General features: G+C 66.6%; 1 protein-coding gene across 4 annotated transcripts in view; it reads right to left on the reverse strand.

Annotated features, from left to right (window-relative positions):
• Positions 1-3,646: 3,646 nt before the first annotated feature.
• Positions 3,647-18,823, reverse strand: part of BRF1 (BRF1 RNA polymerase III transcription initiation factor subunit) — a 54,487-nt gene continuing 39,310 nt past the window's right edge. For 3 of the 4 annotated variants that reach the window (XM_030320147.1, XM_030320149.1, XM_030320148.1), the window contains 13 exons: positions 18,512-18,661; positions 17,478-17,571; positions 15,801-15,927; positions 15,301-15,340; positions 15,117-15,209; positions 11,613-11,882; positions 10,294-10,355; positions 9,840-9,921; positions 9,705-9,760; positions 8,603-8,859; positions 5,776-5,827; positions 5,256-5,427; positions 3,647-4,788 (listed from right to left, as the gene is read on the reverse strand). In XM_030320147.1, the coding sequence (XP_030176007.1) occupies positions 4,751-4,788; positions 5,256-5,427; positions 5,776-5,827; positions 8,603-8,859; positions 9,705-9,760; positions 9,840-9,921; positions 10,294-10,355; positions 11,613-11,882; positions 15,117-15,209; positions 15,301-15,340; positions 15,801-15,927; positions 17,478-17,571; positions 18,512-18,661 (1,493 nt within the window). In that variant the 3' untranslated portion in view covers positions 3,647-4,750. Of the gene's footprint in view, positions 4,789-5,255; positions 5,428-5,775; positions 5,828-6,314; positions 6,499-8,602; positions 8,860-9,704; positions 9,761-9,839; positions 9,922-10,293; positions 10,356-11,612; positions 11,883-15,116; positions 15,210-15,300; positions 15,341-15,800; positions 15,928-17,477; positions 17,572-18,511; positions 18,662-18,823 lie in introns of those variants that run through there. The other variant, XR_003969709.1, reaches the window with a different exon arrangement.

The following is an 18,823-nucleotide window of genomic DNA, read 5'->3' on the forward strand; positions in this document are numbered from 1 at the left end:
GGCCGAGAGTCCTGCTCAAGGGGCGGCTTAGCGCCCGGGTGTGGGCAAGCACTCGGTGCTGGTGCTGGGACCGGGGGGGGGGGGGGGCACAAGAAGGGCCATCAGTCCTCTTGCAGGGCAGGGGACAGGCAGAGGGTCGTGCCCCCCGCCGGGCAAGTCCTCCCCAAGCCCAGCTGGTCCTAGGTCACCCCCTGCCCCTAGGAGTGCGGCTGCAGGACAGGGGTAGCGTAATTGGGACCAGCCCCACGGGGGAAGGGGCTCTCTAGGGTCACAGGCAGCTGGGGCTGTAGTGCCCGCAGGGCTGCAGGCCGAGAGCTCAGACGGTCAGCTGGGCCAGGGGCTGGGAGGGCCTGGGGCGCCGAGGAGTGTCCAGGAGGCCCAGCAGCCTGCCCCTGCGGGGCCTCCTCTCCGTGCCCGTCTCTGCCACCTTGCTGGCGAGGGGGCCCTCAGATCCGGGAAGGGGACAGGCCCGGCGTGTGGAAGATGGCGACTCCGCGTGCACATGGCGGGTGGGGGCCCGGCCGGGCGGGCCCCGCAACGATGTGTTAGAGGCCTTGACACGCTGCGGACAAAGACCATAGGCACTCTACCGCTTCAAGTCTCCTAGTCTTTATTATTCGGGGAATGTAGCATTTCCGGGTTGCAGGGGGAGCGGGGGCCTCAGCTGAACCTGCCTGTGAAGCCAGGCAAGGCTGGGCCTGGGCGCCCGAGGGGGCGAGCGGCCAGGAGGCAGGGCAGGGCTGAGGACAGTGACGCGGTCAGCCCGAAGGACCTCATCTCCCTGGTGGCTGTGCGTGTGGCCTGCAGTTCAAGTCCCTGAGTTTGCCCCACTGGAACATCTGCGGCCTGGCGGGGGCAGGGGCAGCCAGCCCAGACCCAGGCCAGTGACAAGAGCCCCTCCCCCCCCCCCCCCCCCAGCCTCTCACCGGTCAGCCCCTCCCCAGGAAGCAGCCCTGGACCCTGCCTGGAAGGCACCACGGAGAACACCCCCCCCCCCCCCGCTCGGCGCTGCAGCCGCCCAGAGGTGGACAGAGGGGTGGGAGGGCAGGATGCTGGAGGGCGGAGGCGGCAGAGGTTGCTGCCATCCAGGCCCGGTCCAGGGAGGGCGGGACGGAGGGCGACGGCACCCAGCAGGACACCCTGGGGGCCGCCCAGCCCCTCCTCCAGAGACCCACACTGCCCTCGGGCCATCGGCACTTCTGCCCACTTAGGGACCTGACCAGTCCAGAACCACTTGGGGCTGCAGGAGGCACCTGGCGGGAGCAGCGGGGAGGCGGGGTGTGTGAGCCTAGGGCACACGAGGCCTGAGGACACGCAGGCTGGTGTGAGCCCCAAATCACTGGTGATGGTGGCCAGCAGGGCAGGTGCGGGAGGGTGGGGCTGAGCACAGCCTTTTGGAGGAAACGCACCGATGTCATGCTCTGGGGACAGCCCTTGAGAGACAGACGCAGAGGGCTCTCCCGTCAGGCCAACCTCCCTCCTTGCCTGCCTCTCTCTGCCCTCGGGGCTCTCGCCGTCTGCCCAGGATGCCCGGGAATGATCTAGCTGGCAATCCCGAGAGGCCGCCCTGCCGGAGAGCCCCGGGTGGGGAAAGGAGTCACAGACCTGTCCCCCCATGCCTGGGAGGGGCTGTGGCCCGCCCACCTCCCTGCGGCCATCTAGAAGGTATCCTGTAGTTCTGACTCCCGCTCAGGGACGGACTGGCGCCAGGTCACACAGCACAGGGTCTGGTGGGGCACAAGCAGGTGCCACACACACCCAGGTCTCGGAGACCGGGGAGGTGCCCCGTGGGAAGCACCAGCGAGAGCAGCAGGCCCACGGCCGTCTGACCTCAGCCAGCACCGGGCCCGCCTGCCCGCCCTGGCCTGGCCCCCCGACAGACCTGCGTGTGCACGTGCACACCTGCGTGGGGCCGGGCCTGTACCCGTGCATATGCTCGCGGGCGGGGCGCCGACCGGGCCGGCGCTGGCTCTCACCCATCCGGCCGCGCTGCACGTGCTGGCCAGGGGGAGCTGGGCTCAGGGGGCCGGGAGCCAACGGGCACAGCGCTCCCACCTGGAGCCTGCCAGACACGCCTGCTTGCTGCCTCCCGCCCCCCACGAGGACCCTGGCCCCACCGGCAGGCCGCCCAGCTCTGCAGGGTCAGAGGACAAGCGCGCGCCGCCAGGCTGCCCAGAACCCGTTTGTGTGCCCACGGGTGCACACGTGCTCACGGCGGCCCGCCTGCCCCCTAGGGACCCCCAGCACCGCAGGGAGCCAGCGGGGAGCCCTGCGTTCTTCTCGGGATGCCTGCTGTCACTGGCCAGGCCCCGGGGGCAGGCATCCGAGAGCGGGTATGGCCAGGCCCCAGCACCCGGGAAGGGGGCGGCTGTCAGGATGGGTCCCAGGGAGGCCACCTCCACGCTGGGTGACCTGGGAAGTGACGTAGGCTCCCGTGCCCCTCTGGTCTCGGCTAAGATTAGGGCAGAACCGGCAGCTACCTGTCTGTAGTGCAGGGGGCAGGGGTGGGACCTGCACGCAGTGGGGGGAGGCACCCCAGGCAGGCCCACTGCCACACACCCCCTCGGGGCTTGATCCCAGCCTGGGTCTGACCGCCCGCTGGCTCTCAGCACCTCAGTGACCCTGACCCTCAGACGGAGTGAGGTCCCTGCCCCTCCCTGGCCGGGGCACCTAGGCCTCCCGAGCTTTCTGGGTGCAGATTCCTGCGGCCCAGCCCGCAGGGACCCAGGTTGGCGGGGCGGGCGAGGTGATGCTGGTGCCGTCCCATTAGCTGCAGCCCGCACCTGCCAGGGACAGCCCCCCCACGGCCCCCTGAAGAGAGCCACACCCGGCGACCAGACGTAGGTCATCCTCAGGGTTGGACGAGGGGCGCCCAGGTATGGGGCGGAGGGGCACACGGGCCTGTGTGTCCCCTGCAAGCCCACGCCGGTGGCAGTGGCGACCTGGACACAGAGCACAGGGCTGCTGGCTGCCGGCCCCAGGTCACGGCACCTCGGTCACGGCCCGGGCCTCACTGTTCTCCTCACCACATCCTCTCCGAGGACCCCAGCCCTCTGCACACCCCCACAGAAACCCCATCCCCACTGGGACAGAGCACTCTTCCTCCGTGGGAACCTCCTCTGTCCAGCCCCTTGGGGACGTGTCCTGCCAGAGTCCCGTCCTGAAGCCTGCCTTGCTCGCCCTGCTGGGGAGGCAGCCCCGTCTGCCAGAGGGTGGTCCTGTCACCTCCGTGGCCACAGCCACACCTCCACCTGGAAGTCCCCAGAGCCAGTCATCCGTGGCCAGGCTCCGCCCACCTTCTGCTCCCCGAGTGGCTCGGTGAACCCCCACCCCCCCACCCCGCCGGCCCTGCCAGGAAGCCAGAGCCTGGGGCTGCTCTAAGAGCCGCTGCGGCCAAGCTCTCCCTGCCCTGTGGCCCCGCGAGAGACCGGGGCCAGGAGCAGACTCTGGGACTTCCTACGGGGCTGGGCACAAGGGGATTGCTAATGAACCCGAACCACGTCCCCATAGTGCATCTGACAACAGGGTCAGGCGTGAGTCCAGCCTGCACACTGTATGCTCCTCCCACCCCCACTGGCCGTGGCCTCGCTCCTCCAAGGCAGGCCACAGCCCCAGGTGTGAAGGCACAGACCAGAGCCTCAGCCAGTTTCTGCTTAAGCAACGGATCTTTCTGTTTCGCTAAACTCACTCTCCTCTCCGGCTTTTAAGGAGCCCCGGGTCCAGGCTGGCTGCAGGGTCCGGACACGTGCAGTCAAGACCTCAAAGTTCCCTACCCACAGACTGCTGCGTTCAGGAGGGGTCTGGCCCAGCCCTGGAGACGGAGGGCTGGCCCCTGGGAAGGCAGTGTGGCCCCGCTCTGCCACCGTCGGGGGGGCAGGGTGGCCAGGTCTGGGGCCTCGAGCAGCAAGAACATCTGCCCCGCCTCCGTGGCCATGTCCAGAGCGGCAACGCCCAAGCGGAGACCCTGCGAGTGGTCGCTGGGCCTTCCAACGACGAGGCCTGGTCCTTAGGGGTGGTCAAGGGCAGCAGGAACCATCCAGGGCAGAGTGGCCGGGCTCGAAGACCCTCTGCCTGTCATTCCTCTGCGGCCACTGAGCCAGGTCCCAGGTCAAGCAAGGAGCACCTACGGCGCTGGCTCCGGTTCCGGCTCCGGCTCCGGCTCTCGGTTCCGGCTTGGGCTCCGGCTCCCGGCTCCGGCGCCGGCTCCCGACTCCAGCGCCGGCTCCCGGTTCCAGCTCCTGGGTCTGGCTCCATGCAGCAGGGCCAGCCCAACACCCTGGGCAGCCACCAGAGGCTGTGCGGGCACTGCCCAGGGCAGCTGTGCACCCAGGGGTCGTGGAGCCAACTGTCCTGTCGTGGGCCAGGAGCGGGCCAGAGTCCGAGGTCTGGCTGAAGACGCAGCCACAGGCACAGAGTGGCCCTGGCCCCGCAGGGGTGGGGCTGGTGCAGTGCTTCTCAGCCCCGGGGAGGGGTGGGGGCCGAGGCACCCGGCTCCACAAGGAGCCCTCCACTCGCTCCGAAAAGCGGGCCTTCTCGCGCCTCAGTTTCCTTCCACGGGACAAGACACGTCGGACCAGACGCACAGGCAGCGGTCCAGTCCCCCGCCGGTCAGAAACGCTCCCGACGACGCTCCCGACGTGGTCCTGGCAGCCAGTGCCACGGAGGCGCTGAGCGCCTGCGGTGAGGGCTGCGGGGCAGGCGGGCCCACCGAGGCCCCCACTGCCAGACGCCACGGCTGCAGGGCCACGGCTCAGTACCCGTCGTCCTCCTCGCCGTCACAACCATAATCTGTGGAACGCAGAAGGGAACCGTGGCCACCCGGGTGCCTGGCAGAGCGCCGTGGGAGTGGGGTGGCGGGTGGGAGCCCTGCTCCCGCCGGCCAGGCGGCCCTCCTGCAACCCGGAGCCCGCGGCCTTCACATCGGGGAGGGCCCGGTCGGTGACCTCCAGTACTTGTTCTCAGAACGGACGGAGCCGAGCTGTGAACGCCCCAGGCCCAACCTCCTTCTGGACAGAAAGACCGCGTTTGAAGCTGACAGGCCTGGATGCCTGGGCGGCTCAGTCAGTCGAGCGCCCAACTTCAGCTCAGGTCACGACCTCACGGTTCACGGGTTCGAGCCCTGCATCAGGCTCTGCGTCATGGAGCCTGCTTGGGACTCTCTCCCCCTCTCTCTGCCCCTCCCCCGCTGATTCTCTCTCCCTCTCCCTCTCTCTGAAGCACCCCTGCCCCGCCCAGTGCCAGTGTTGCCCCCTCACCGCCACTGCCCATCATCTGCAGGGCGCTGACACAGGGCTCCCCGTCGTCCTCGTCGGGGTCGTCCTCATCGGGGTCGTCCTCGGGGTGGTACGACACGGGCCCGCTCTCCACCAGCACCGCTGTGGGCCTGGCGGGCTCGGCTCCCAGGGTGGACGGGCTCAGGGGCAAGGGCTGCAGGTGAGGGGACAGGCTCTAGAGGCCGCCTGCCCTGGGGGGGGGGGTCCCTGTGCTCCCAGAGTGGTCAGCGAGGACACCCAGAGCCCCTGACCTCCCAAGTGGCCCCCCGCCCCACCCTTCAGCCCACACCCACATCAGTGCCCAGAAAGCCTCGCCCTGAGGGCATGCTGTCTGATGACACAGCCTGGCAGTGCGACTCCAGAGTGGCAGGCCTGCTGCTGGGACACTTGCCCTGCCACCTGCAGGCTTCTGGCCTCCCCGGGCCTGGGCCGGCCCGACTTCTCAGCTGCTCACAGCTTGGTATTCGAGGCCCCTGCCCCCGGCTGAAGCCGCATCACGTACCTCTCCTGCGGCCGCCTTCTTGGCCGGCTGCGCAGACACCATTGGCCTCAACCTAGAAGAAAGCGCATCGCAGGGCGTCAGCCCGGGCCAGAGCCACCGGTCGGGACACAGGGGGGCCCCGCTGAGATGCGTGGCCAGCCACTCCTCCGCAAGCACGGAGTGCTCTCGGTGCCCGGCCCCTCCTGCTTCGGCTCCCCCGGCCCCCGGCGGCCCTGACCGCCTCCCCAGGGCCCGCTCTGTGGTCACTCTTCCCAGTGGACCCTGTGGGCCTCAAGCTGTGACCTGCCCTGGTTCCCTCTGCCCTCCAGCCCCTCCTTCTGCCTTTTCTCTCAGTGAGCAGATCTCCTCCCTCTGGTGCCAATCACGTCCCCCCCCCCCACCCCCCCGCGCCTATGCCGCTAGGGGCTTCTCCTACGCGAACGCGCGCGGCTCCAGCCAGTCGTTTGAACAGGTCGTGCGTCCACGTGATACAGACCCGTGAGGGGGACGGCATCTATCTCCGAGTCCCCACCCCCAAAGGCCAGGCACTGGCACCGTACCACGTGGGGGCACAGCCGCTGTGCTGGGAATCGGGGCGGGAGCAGGGCCCCTGGCAGGAGCCGGAAAGCAGGGTTCTTCGGTGAAAGCTTCTTTACGACGTTGGCAGCAAACGCCAATTTTAGCTAAAACGCCACGCGAGCCAACAGGAGACAGCCCTGGGCCGCGACTCACGTCCATCGATACCTGACTAACGCAGACCTGACGTCGGGTTGCCCTCGGGCTCTGCCAGCCTAGGTTCTGGACCGGCGTGTGGGGGCTGTGGGCAGCAGCCAACCACGGCCCCGCTCCTCCCGTGGCTGGACGCCTGGAGGAGTGGGGGCCTAGCCCCCTCCCCCCAGACCCTCCAAACACAAAAGCCGGGACACCGGCCACACCGTCACTTGCAAGGAAGGGAGGAAGGAGAACACCACCAAGACCGCCCGGACAACGCCGACCTGTCCGGGGCGACAGTGAGACCCCAACTGAGAGGAGGCAGGCTCCCCTCCCACGGCCTGGCCATGGAAGCCATCCACGCTCAGGGACCCTGCCCCAGGGCCGGCGGGGGGGAAGCACCCAGACGGGCCTCAGATGACCGAGCGCACCCCACCACTGTGATGTGCCAACGAGCCCTGGGACACTGGGAGTGGACACCAGGGCAGCTCTGACGGGTGGACAGGCCCTCGGAGCGCTCGTGGGAGGTTTCCGCTTGGCACGGCCTCTCTGGGCAGGAGACCGGCAAACGTGTGGCCGTGCCGGCCGAGAGACCACGGGCCCGGTGCAGGGAGGGCGGTTCCCACAGAGGTGGACTCCCGGTCCCCACTGGGAAGCTGGCCTGTCCACCCACCTGGCTGGGGAAGAGTCACGGCAGCCAAGGGCGTGTGGGACGGCCAGCGGGGAGGCGGGGTCTGGGCCAAGCAGCCCGGAGGAGGGTCTGCGAGCCCCTGGGAAGGAAGCACGCTCCTCCCCTCGGCCCACAACCCCAGCCCGCTCACCCTCTCACAGCCCGGGTCACAGACGCACTGGAGCCGAGAGGGCATGGCGGACCCAGGAGACGGGGGCTCGCCCGCACGCTGTCCACTGGCGGCCAGAGACAAAGCAGCCCCTGTGCGCCGTGGACAGGGCGCCACGGGCTGTGGTGGGGGTGACGCACCTACTCAGCCCGGGGCAGCCTGAGCAGCCCGGCAGGAAGGCCCCGTGCGGGAGGGCGCCAGGTTCCTGAGGGCTCAGGGCGCTGCTCTGGGGGTCCAGCGAGTAGGCAGGGGACGGGCTGGGGACACCTCCCCAGGCCCCAGACCACGACCAGAAAGGATCACGGGGGTGCTGGTCTGTGGCAGGCCGCGCTGGGCGCTCGGGAACCAGGGAGCAGAATAACCAACTTCTAGAGAAAGTGTCACGGGCGCCTGGGCAGCTCAGTCAGTCAAGCGTCTGATTCTTGATTTCGGCTCAGGTCGTGATCTCACCGTTTGTGGGTTTGAGCCCCATGTCGGGCTCTGTGCTGACAGCACAGAACCTGCTTGGGATTCTGTCTCTCTCTCGCCCTTCCTCTGCCCCTCTCACACGCTCTCTCTCTCAAAATAAATAAAAATAAACTTAAAAAAAATTAGAAAAAAAGAAGCGTCACAAGGGGCGCCAGGCCGGCTCAGTCGGCGGAGCACGCGACTCTTGGTCTCAGAGTGGTGAGTTCAAGCTCCACGTCGGGTACGGAGTTTACTTAAACAAAGCTTAAACAAAAAAAGGGTCACAGAAACCACGAAAGACATTTAGTCCCACGTGAGACAAAAAAACACACCAAAAACATTTTTACTTCTCGGTTGAGTTAGGGTTAAAAACCGCTAGCGACAGAGGTCTGGGGAGGTGAGGGCGGGGGAGTGGGGCCACCCCGTCCCCGCAGGCCCTCCAGGGCGCCTCTGCGCGGGGCGCATGACGCCCTGCGTGACCCCCTGGGCCCAGGGCGCTGGCCTGCTCTGCCGCTCCCAGCTCCTCCCCTGACCCGCTCACCCCCCACAGCCTCTCCGCCAGCCCCCCTTCTCGGCAGAGAGAGGCGTGCAGCCAGGGCACGGGGTGCACAGAGCCCCTCCTGGAGGACAGGCCGGCTCACCCGCTCCGTGAGCGGAACACACCCTGAGGCCACAGCCCCTTTCCAGGGCCGGAGCCCCTCGTCAGCGCCCGGCCCTTCGCACAAACGGGAGCGTGCAGGGCAGCGGGCGCAGCGCCAGGCGGACGTTCGTCCCCAGCACTTGGGGGCCGAATGCCAGCCCAGGCCTCCCGCCCTGCTCAGAACTAACACCCGGCCCACCGGGCCCAGTACCTCTTCCCCACGCTGGTCACGGGGTCGGCCCTGTGCCTCCTGGCGGGCGTTTTCCTCCGAGACAGCTTCCGGGTGGCGGTCCGCCCCTCGGGCTGTGCGTCCTCCTCCTGCAGACCGCCCCCGCCCTTGCTGTTGAGGTCCCGGAGCACGCTGTAGTTGATCTTGCTGGAGATTTTCTTCTGCTCCAGCATCTTCTCGATGGCCTCCCCGGCCGTGCTGGCCTGGATCGGCTCCCGGCGTTTGCAGGACTTCTTGGGCTCAACGGAAACGGGGATGTCACCACCCCACGGGGACCTCAGCGCCCGTAAGCCTGCTAGGTGCCGCGTGGGATGTGGGGGCACGGCCGGCTGGACAGCGGCAGGTGTGTGTGTGTGGGGGGGGGCTCGGCAACCAGGGTCTCCTGGGGACCCCCGCTCGGGGGAGCCGAGGTGTGCAGGGCCGGGGCCTCCCTGAGGGCGGCTCCCACCTCCTCTTGGAACGGGGGAAGCCGGCTGCACCCCGCTGTGCCCTGGCGGCTCACCATCACCACCAGCCGGGGGCAGGTCTCGGGGCGTGGGGCCAACTCGACCGCCCACGAGCCCACCACGCAGATACCCGAAGGGCACACAGGGTGCTCCCTGACCTCAGGAGGCGTCACCCAGCGGGGACGGACCTCGTCCTGGGTGCCACACCACGCACAAGGGCCTAACTGTGCCTCCTGCCAGCTCCTCCCTGCCATGCTGCTGGGGGCCCCAGACCCTGACCCCCAAGCTCCGGGGCCACCCCTGGCCTCCTTCACCCCCTGCCCCAGAAAGGTGCTCCCCATCCGGCCACACGAGCAACAGGCCGCATCACTGTGACCACCAACAGGAAGGGAAGCGTGACTGCAGGTTCTCTCAGGTCCCAGAGCTGGGACAGGGTGTCCACGGAGGTCACAAGGCCCCAATTCAGCCTGCCTAGGATCTTCCCCCAAGCCGAACGGCACATCTGTCCGAGGGGAGGCCAGCACAGTCAGGGCCCAGCGGCCAGGGGCACAGGTCTGTGCCGCCCCCCGGGAGCCCTGGCATGACTTGGGGTGGGGGGGGGAGCAAGGCCGGCCCCCACGCGCACCGGGTGCCCCTACCTTGTGCTCCTTGTAGATGCCAAGCTCCTTCTCCTTTGCTATTCTTGCTTCTTTCTCTGAAAAGTCCCCAAATGGCAGGATCAGCAAGGGCCCCGTGGCCCAGGCTCCCGGGCGGGTGGCTGGGCGGGCGCTTACCCCTCTGCTCCCGCAGGTACTCTGCGTTCTCCCGCATCCACAGCTCGGCCTTCACGCGGGCTTCCGCCTCGTTCAGGATGTACTGGGCAGAACACAGCACCACACTCAGGTCTCGGCCACCAACACCCTTCCTGCTTGTATACGCTGGTCAGGGGTGGACCTCTGACCCACGAGGCTATAGGCTCACTGGGGGGAGCCGGTCGGGGACCCTGTCGCCCTCCACCCCTTCCAAGGCCAACAGCAGGGGCACAGGAGCCAGGCCAGAGTGCGGGGGCACAGGTCCCTGAGAAGGAACTGAGCTGAGGACACGGTGCCCCCCACCCCCCGGGAACCGATGAAGGTCCCGGGGGCCGTGTGGTGGCCCGGTGTGGGGACGCCCCACCCGCGGGAGGGCAGGGCGGTGTGGCCAGCACAGACCACGTGCCGCACGGGCGGAGGCTGCACGCACACTCACCCTGTCGATCTCCAGGTCGTCGATGCCACTGAGGTCCAGCTCGCCGTCCCCACACGCGTCCGCTACGGGGAAGCACGACACCGGTGTCATTTGGGGTCAATAACTGGTGACCAAGTGCACACTCCCCTGGGCCGTCTCAGGACTCGGGGGCTCTGGCCTAGGGCGGACGGCGGCCCCTCGGGGGACAGCGCGTGGCTCTCACGCCAGCGCTTGTGCAGGAAGGACGCCAGACCAGAGCCACAGCCGAGGCGGTGCCCCGCCAGTCCCTGCGGCTCCCGGACGACAGCAGCGTCTCTGGAGCAGGAGAGGGGCCGCGGAGAGTCCCCAGTGACACGCTCGGGACGTCCCCAGGCCCCGCTGGCCACTCCCCTCCTGCCTCAGCTGGGTCAACAGCACCGTCTGCACGGCCCAGAAAACGGGGCAGCCGCTGCTCTCTGCAGCCCCCGTCGCCAGATGGTCCTCTGCCGGCTCCTCCCGATTCCACGCACAGCCCGTGGGCCACACTGTCGCTCCGCGGCCGAGGCCCTGCGTGGACTCCCCCTGGCGCTCAGACACATCGCTCGCACGCCTCCCTGCTCTGCCTCAATGCCGGCTCCCTCGGCCCCAGCAAGAATGGTCTCCTCCTGCCTCAGGGCCTTCGCACAGGCCCTTGCGGTACAACCTGCACACCGGGCTCGGGCTGTGTCGCTGTCCCTCTCTCCCTAGACGTCACCGCCATCAGGGCAGGCACGTGCCCGCCCATCGCCACACCTGGCTACAGGGTATGTGATGAACGTCTGGGTGGCACAGCCTCACAGGGGCTCCTGGTCCAGCCCTCGGTGCCCGGAGACGAGGCAGGGCCTGCACCCTGCAGTCTGGGGACACCTGAGGGAGGAAGACGCGGCAGAACCGGGACAGCCTGCGCCCCAGGCCTCTCCCAGCGGGGTGAGGGCAACGCTCCTGCCGGGCCACCAGCACCGCCAGCGCCGAAGCCCAACCGGCGGGGACCGGGCCCTCAGTCAGATGAGAAGGGACGGGCGGGGGACCCAGGCCCTGTCCCCGTGGAGGAGCTCGGGCAGGAGGACCCCCGGCCAGCAGAGGGCTCTGGCCAGGACTAAGCCAGCGGGCCACTGGGGAAGGGTTCTGAGGGTGGTGACAAACCCGTGCCGGGATCACCGACGGCTCACACACGGCAGGCGCGGCGCCCACCCTTCCGGAAGGCTGCACCCCACCTCCCCCAGCTGGGGACGGGCGATCCGGACCTGCTATCTGCCGGCCACGGTCCCGCCCACATGCCCAGAGGAGCCCCCCTCCTCTCCCCAAGGCCCCCAGGCACTCACTGGGGTCCTGGCTCTGGGAGGAGATGCACTCTCGGATGGAGTCTGAGATGCCCAGGCTGGCCGCGGTGGGCAGGGGGCCAAGCAGGGACTCCAGGGCAGGGGGCCTGGCGCCCCCCTCGGGGTCTCCGGCCCCCTCGGAACTGCTGGACAAGCCGCTACCAAGGATCTCCTGGTAAAAGTCCTTGTTCAGGTGGCTGGCAGCGGCTTCCAACTCCTCGTCCTCGGCATCGTCTTCCCCAAATACACTGGACGTGGTGTCCTCCACGGAGCCTAGGGACCCAATCGCACACACCGCCTGTGAACCGCGTGGAAAGGCAGAGGGCCCCACCGCTGTGCAGAGAAGCATCGCCGTCCAGCCAGCAGTTACTTCGTTAACATCAGTGAGCAACCGACGAAAGAGGGGCTCAAAGACGTGCCTTGTCACAGAGGGAGCCCGACGTCCACGCACCTAAGCACGGCCCTCGGCCTATGCCTCACGCTTTGTGCAAAAATTCACTCAAGTTTAACACCTAAAAATTTTTTTTAACGGGGGAAAATACCTGTGGCTTTAGGTCAGGCAAAACTTCCTAGTCACATCTAGGAAGTGACTCGGGAAGCAACCCACAAAACATCAGTCGCTTCGATCGCAGCCAGCTGGAGAGCGTGGCCCTCCCGTGAGCAACTGGTGTCCGGGACACGCAGGCGACACTCGAGAGTCCGGAAGAAGAAAACACACGGCCCGTCAGCACCGGCTGCGGCTTCTGCGGGCGCCATCACCCTCCCGCCAGGCCGAGAGTGGCGTCGGGAAGCGGCTCCCACGCCCGGCGGGGCACACACGCGGCGGCCCCTCCGAGACAGGGGCACGTGCCCCGCACCGGCCGGCAAGTCCGCTCCTCGGCGCTCGCCCGGCAGAGAGGGGGTAAACGTCCACGCGGTCACCTGCGCAGACGTTCATGGCGCTGTGTGCGTGACAACCCAAACCCAGAAAACACCCCACGTGTGCGTCAGCCCCGGCTAGACTAACGACCCGGGCGTACGTCGGGCCCGCCACGCACCACAGATGGGGCCGCTGTGCACCCGACCCGCGCGCTCCCACACAGCAGAGCGGCCGGACACACGTCAGGACGGGCCTCGTGATCCCACGGAGGAAAAACGCCAGGAAGTACAACTGACCTCCGAGGGCTGCCTGGGATGTGCGGGCTGACACAGGCCCAGGGCGTCGGAGGGGGGGCCTTGTCCATCTCACCAAAACACCACCTTCTAAGTTTGCGGTTTGTCGTGCGTCAGTGACACCTCAGTAAAACCACTGACGAGTCACCGACGACGTGCGTGGTTCCTTACAGAGTTTAAAGTTTACGTGAGACCTCACTCTGGGGCGCCTGGGTGGCTCAGTCGGTTAAGCGTCCGACTTCGACGCAGGTCACGATCTCGTGGTCCGTGAGTTCAAGCCCCACGTCAGGTTCTCTGCTCTCTGCGCAAAGCCCACTTCAGACCCTCTGTCTCTCTCTCTGCTCCTCCCTGCTGGTTCTCTCTCTCAAAATTAAATGTTAAAAGAAAAAAAGGAAGACCTTACTCCGGTGTGGAACGTGTCACGCTTAAAGCTCGTGTGAGCGCCGACTGACACGAGAACGTCGCGTCCCAACCGACGCAGCCCTGGGGGGACGAAACCACTGATGCCCTGGAGCAGGAAACGCGTGCGGGGTGATGATTCCTCCGGACGAACAGCTCTGCCCTGATGCCTGCCCGGAGGACCCGGCCCCTGCCACCCGCACGGCCCTCCCGTGGGGGCGGGGGGAGGGGACGAGGGGGCCCCCGGCGCAGAGAAGGCACAAGTAACAAGTCACGGTGACGGGCAGAAACCGGCCGCACCTGCTACGGGAGAAAAAGCTTCAGGCCAGGCAACGAGGCAGCGTCCGATTCTCTGCCGCAAGACGACGCCGCACGAAAGCGCCGAGGAAGGGGAGCGGAGCAGCACACGCGGACGGGATGGGGCGTGCACGCAGCCCCGAGGACGGCCCTCCGGACACACCGGCCTGTCAGAATACGGCGGCCGCAGGCGTCGCACCGGGGGCGGCCGACACCGGCCGCCTCTGTCCTCGAGGGGTCACCGGGCAGAGCGAGCGAGGAGCAGAAAGTGTGATGACCCAGCCCGACCCAAGCCCACGGGCATCTCCAGCCACAGACCCGGGCTGGGCCACGAGCACACAGGAGCACCGAGGACGGGCTGTGTGCCAAACACGGAGACGACCACGGAAACCAGACTGAATTCCTCACGGAAACCTCGGCCTCCGAGAGCAGCGCCAGCCAGAGGCGTGAGGCCCGCAGAGAGCGGGCGTCAGGACGGCGTCTGCCGCTCGGACGGGCTCACGGGCCCCGCACGCGAGCCGCCCCAAGCGGTGACCCTGAAGGTCAGGACGCGGGCCAAGCTGGAAGAGCAGGCGTTCCTGGCTCAGCGATGGGAAGGCGGCAGGATGAACAGACCAACGGGCCTCGTGGGGAACCGCGAACCGACTAAAACACCAGAAAACAACGCTACGCGAGAAGAGGAGAGCGCAAATCCCACAGAAATAACGAAATCAAACGTGTCCTGAGACAGCTCTGCCCGTCTGTGTGGACGGTGCCGGGGGCCCAGACGGGGAGGCCCGACAGGGTGCCATCCCGGCAGTGGGTCACGCTCACGGAGCCCAGACCCGGTGAAAGCCAGGCCTGAGCATTTCCTTCACGGGGCAAGGTGGCATCTCGACCCAGAGCCGCCCCGTGTCCTGCAGGAGCCTGTGCCTGCTGCCACCCCCGTGACTCATGAGGAAAACCTGGGGACCAAGAGCGCGGCACCGGGAGTGGTAACGGGATTCCCGACACGAGGGAGCCCAGGGCAGCACCTGGAGACCGCGGTCTCCCACGCACGGCAGCGGTGAAGACGGGGCAGGACACCGCTTACAGCGGCGACGGACGGTGGGTCACCGGACCAGCGGGCGGCTGAGGAAAACCCAAGGGCGGGAAGACGCTGGTCCTCGGGAGGCGGCGTGGGGCGGGCCAGAGGTGCTAGGAGGAAGTGACCCCGGGGAAGAGGGGCGGGCGGTGAGAGCGAGCACCTGGCCCTGGCAAACCAGGGACCTCCAGACAGGGTCCCCAGAGCACCCGGAAGGAAGGCGACACGGGGCTGTCCGGGGGACAAAGGAAGACCAAGTGTACCCGAGAACGTTCACGTGAGCCACGACACAGAGGAAGCCCCAGGGAGGCTGAGGAGGGCACAGGGCGGGCGACAGCAGGGAGGGGTCCGGAGGGAGGCAGCAGGACAGTCCAGAAGGAAGATCTGGGTGGCAGGGCTGGAAGCTGGGTGGGGGGCGGGCGGGCAGGGGTCCCGGGAGCATCTGGACACTGTGCCCAGCACGTCGGGGCCAGGAGGCGGCTGGTGGCCGGGGCTGGGAGCGGGGCCCTGTGAGGCAGGATCCCTCGGCCACGGAAGGGTTGGCGGCAGGGCGGGGGCCGGCCCCTCGAGGCCGCAGGGGCCCCGGCGGGACTCACCGTCTCTGGTCAGGTTGGCGAGGGCCCCCTTTGCCTTGGGCCGGCTGCTCTCCAGCTCGTTCTCAATCGCGTCCTGGTAGGTGCATATCTCACCTGCAGCAGGAAATTAGAAGCGAACCGTGAATACAAAGCCCCCTGTTCTAAGGGACACGAGGCATCTGTAGCGGTAAGATCGGCTGCTCACCTTCAACTTCCTCCAGTTTTTTGGACAGAACTTGTTCAAGCTGAAACAAAGCACCCAGAACCTTCAGTGGAGACAGGCAGGCGCGAAAGAGGTACGCGGCGTGCACGCCCTGCCTCTCCTCGCAGCCCACCGGGCCTCGCCCAGACCCTCCTCCCGGGCGTCATCCGGGGGCCCCGCAGGCTGCACACGGAGCAGGGGCCCCGGACCCCAGCCCTCCAGGTAAACGTTAACGACCAGGCCCCAGAGCAAGGCAGCGCCTGCCCAAGGCACTGTACGCGGAACACCCTGGGAAGGCGTGGGGACCACGGCCTGGGGAGAGCTGGCCCTTGTGCCCCACCCACCGCTCACCCACCCATCTGTCCGCCTCTCCCTGCGAGCTGTGTGGACACAGACCCAGTCTAGCCTTTGTAACTAAGCTTCTCGTCCCAAAGTAGGAACGTGACACGAGATCTAGGAAGTGCCTCGAGGGACTCGAGTGCTGGATGGACACGGGGACTCGCCTGCTTCAGGCGCAGCTTCCGCTGCCCAGCTGTGTACGAAGGGGGGTCACACTCCTCCTCCAGATCGATCTTCATGAACTCGTCCACGGTCAGCTGGCTGGTGGGCGTGTCTTCGAACTCCGTCAGCCTGGGACAAGAGAGTCACAGGGAGACAAGGGCCCTGGAGATGGCCATCGGGCACTGTGGCCCCACGTGCTGGTCACCAGGCCCTGCTCGCCGCCCCCCACAGTGGGGCCCTGGGGAGGAAGGCAGGGTGGGCAGGGGTCACCTGCCCTTGTTGCTGGACAAGCGATAAGCTCCCCTTGTCGCTCCCACGGGGAGACTCAGAGGAGGCCCAGAAGGAAGGAGGCCAAGCCAGCAGCCCTAGGTATGTGCTGACTCAAGCTCAACTCCCTACGTCACACACCCAACAAGACGCGTTTTTTTTGTTCTTTTTTTAGTCTTTTATTATTTGAGAGAGAGAGAGATCAAGGGCCAGCAAGGGGGAGGGGGAGGGAGAGGAAGAGAGAATCCCAAGCAGGCTCCACAGTCAGCCTGACAGGGGCTCGATCCCATGGCTGAAATCAAGATTCGGACCCTCAACTGACTGAACCACCCAGGTGCCCCCAACCTACAAAATGTTCAATAAAAAACTTGGGGGGGGGGGGACACCTGGGTGGCTCAGTTGGTTAAGCGTCTGACTTGGGCTCAGGTCATGATCTCGCAGTTTCAGAGTCTGTGTCTCCCTCTCTGCCCTGCCCCTACTCGTGTACGCACGAGTTCTCTCTCAAAAATAAACGCTAAACAAGCAAACAAACAAACGTATGTATGTTCCTGGATGAATGAGTATTGCTCTCTACCTTCAGTGAACCCATTCTGAACAGATTAACTTTCCAAACTGCGATTACGTTCACACCACTGTGGCTTAAAATTCTCTAGTGTTACTCACTGAAGAACAATGATTCTCCAAAGTGGAGTAGTGTGATTTTAAAATGCGTGGTCAGCGGCACCTGGGGGCTCTGTCGGTTGGGGGTCCAGCTCTTGATTTCGGCTCAGGTCATGATCCCAGGGTCACGGGATTGAGCCCCACATCGGGCTCTGTGCTGACAGTGCAAAGCCTACCTGAGATTCTCTCCCTCCCTCCCTCTCTGCCCCTTCTCTGCTCGTGATCTCTCCCTCTCGAAAATAAACATGGAAAAAAAATTTCTTTTTAACTTTTTTGAAGAGAATTAGAGGTCGAACAAACAAAATGCCTTACTCTCTGCCTTTGAAAACTGCCACAGGATACGACCTCCGCTGAAAACAAGCCATCGAATGTTCCAGATCCGTTGTGAGAACAGGCACAATTACAGGTCTGCTGGCAATTGGACTTCAGCCCACATGCACCTGATGCTGAGCTGTGCCACCCCACGAACACCACACCCCAAAGCAGGAGCTCGTGGGCACCCGGACACATGGCACAGTGGCCCTCGGTGTCAGCCAGGCGTCCCCCCGGGCCCCCACAGTCCACGTCGACCTACCTTAGAGAGACCCTGCACGTGCAGCTGGCGCGGTGCCAGCGCTGACCGAGACGCCCGGGAGGGAGGCGGGTGGCCCCCACCCCGAGGAGCCCCCCGGGAGCTGGCTCTGACCAACGGGCCTGGCTGGGCCCGACAGATGAAGCGTCTGTGCCCCAGGCCACAAACTAGAGCCACCTACCTCTTCCGCAACGTGGACTCGCACACCTTGACCACGCTGATGACCTCTTTGACGGTTCTCCGGAAATCGTGCATCCTGGCCGCAACCAGAAGTGCTGGAGGGGGGGCACGACGGGAGTCAGGAATCGGAACAGGTGCGCAGCAGCCCAGCACTCGGGGCCGATGACCTGCGGCGGGGAGAGCCCTGCCTGGGGGGCCTGCAGGCGCCGAGTCCCCAGCCTCGCCATGGGGAACGCTTACACAGCATGTGACCGTCACAGCCCCTGAAAGCTGCACACGGCTTCGCGTGCAACCACTCGGTGATCTATCAACGTAGAAAGTGCTCATCACACACCCCGTCCTCCACACGGGGAGAATTAAACTCCACCCGAGAACCTCACGTCACCCCGCAAACCAGCGAGCTGACTCTCAGGTGACTCGAACAGGCACACTGGTTGGCAGCGGAGGTGAGGCTTCTGGGGACACGGCCCAGGGTCGGGGAGGAAAGGCGGTGGGCCCCACGAGGCGGCCGCAGCCAGGTTGGTTCTCGGACAGGCCCCGAGTGGGCAGCGCGCTTGGAAATCGGGCTCCGAAATGGGAAACGATCCTACGGGCAGCCGAGCGCGGGAACGCAGGCCCTTGGCGCTCTGGGCAGGTATGGAGCCGGTGGGTGCCAGGGTGGGGGCCTGCCGGGGAGGGCTCCAGACCCAGGCCCGCGTCAGACCCCGAGACATGGAGGACAGGGTTGCGGGACTGTTTTCAGGCAGCTGCCACCTAGAGGGCAGCCCAGACAGCTACCCTTTTGGGGGTCAAGGAGTCAGCCAGAGGGGCCCGGACACCTTCTGCAGTAACGACCGGGCTGCGGGGCCAGGGCAGGGCTGGCCGCGGCCTCCACGAGTCCTGCCCTGCCCCTGTGACTGAGAGTCAGTGCAGGGAGCAGCTGGCAGTCCTCGGCGGCCAGGTTCGCCGTGGAGACAGCCCGCCCACCACCCGCGTGCCCGGCCTGCAGAAGTCAGGACGGAAACCACCACCCGCGGGCCAGCAAGGCCGCCACACCTGCTCCACAGAGGCCCGAGGGGCGCCGGCCAGTGTGCATCCAGTCCCTCTTCATCCTCTGCAGGAGCCTCAGGGCCGTCATGGACACCTCGTGGTTCTTCTCCCCAAACTCCAGCAGGTGGGCAAAGCGTGGGATGTACAGGCACGGGTCTGCAGCAGACACGTGGGCCTCAGTGCTACTGCGTCCTGGGACAGGAGCAGGCCTCGCCCCACCGGGCCTCGAGGAACGTGCGTGCTCCAGACCCGGACAGCGCACGGGAACAACACAGCATGCCGTCTCCCCGTCGGGGCGACCCTTCCCAGTCCTTCCGC

This window comes from Lynx canadensis, chromosome B3 (assembly GCF_007474595.2).
Source record: "Lynx canadensis isolate LIC74 chromosome B3, mLynCan4.pri.v2, whole genome shotgun sequence".
Taxonomy (NCBI): domain Eukaryota; kingdom Metazoa; phylum Chordata; class Mammalia; order Carnivora; family Felidae; genus Lynx; species Lynx canadensis.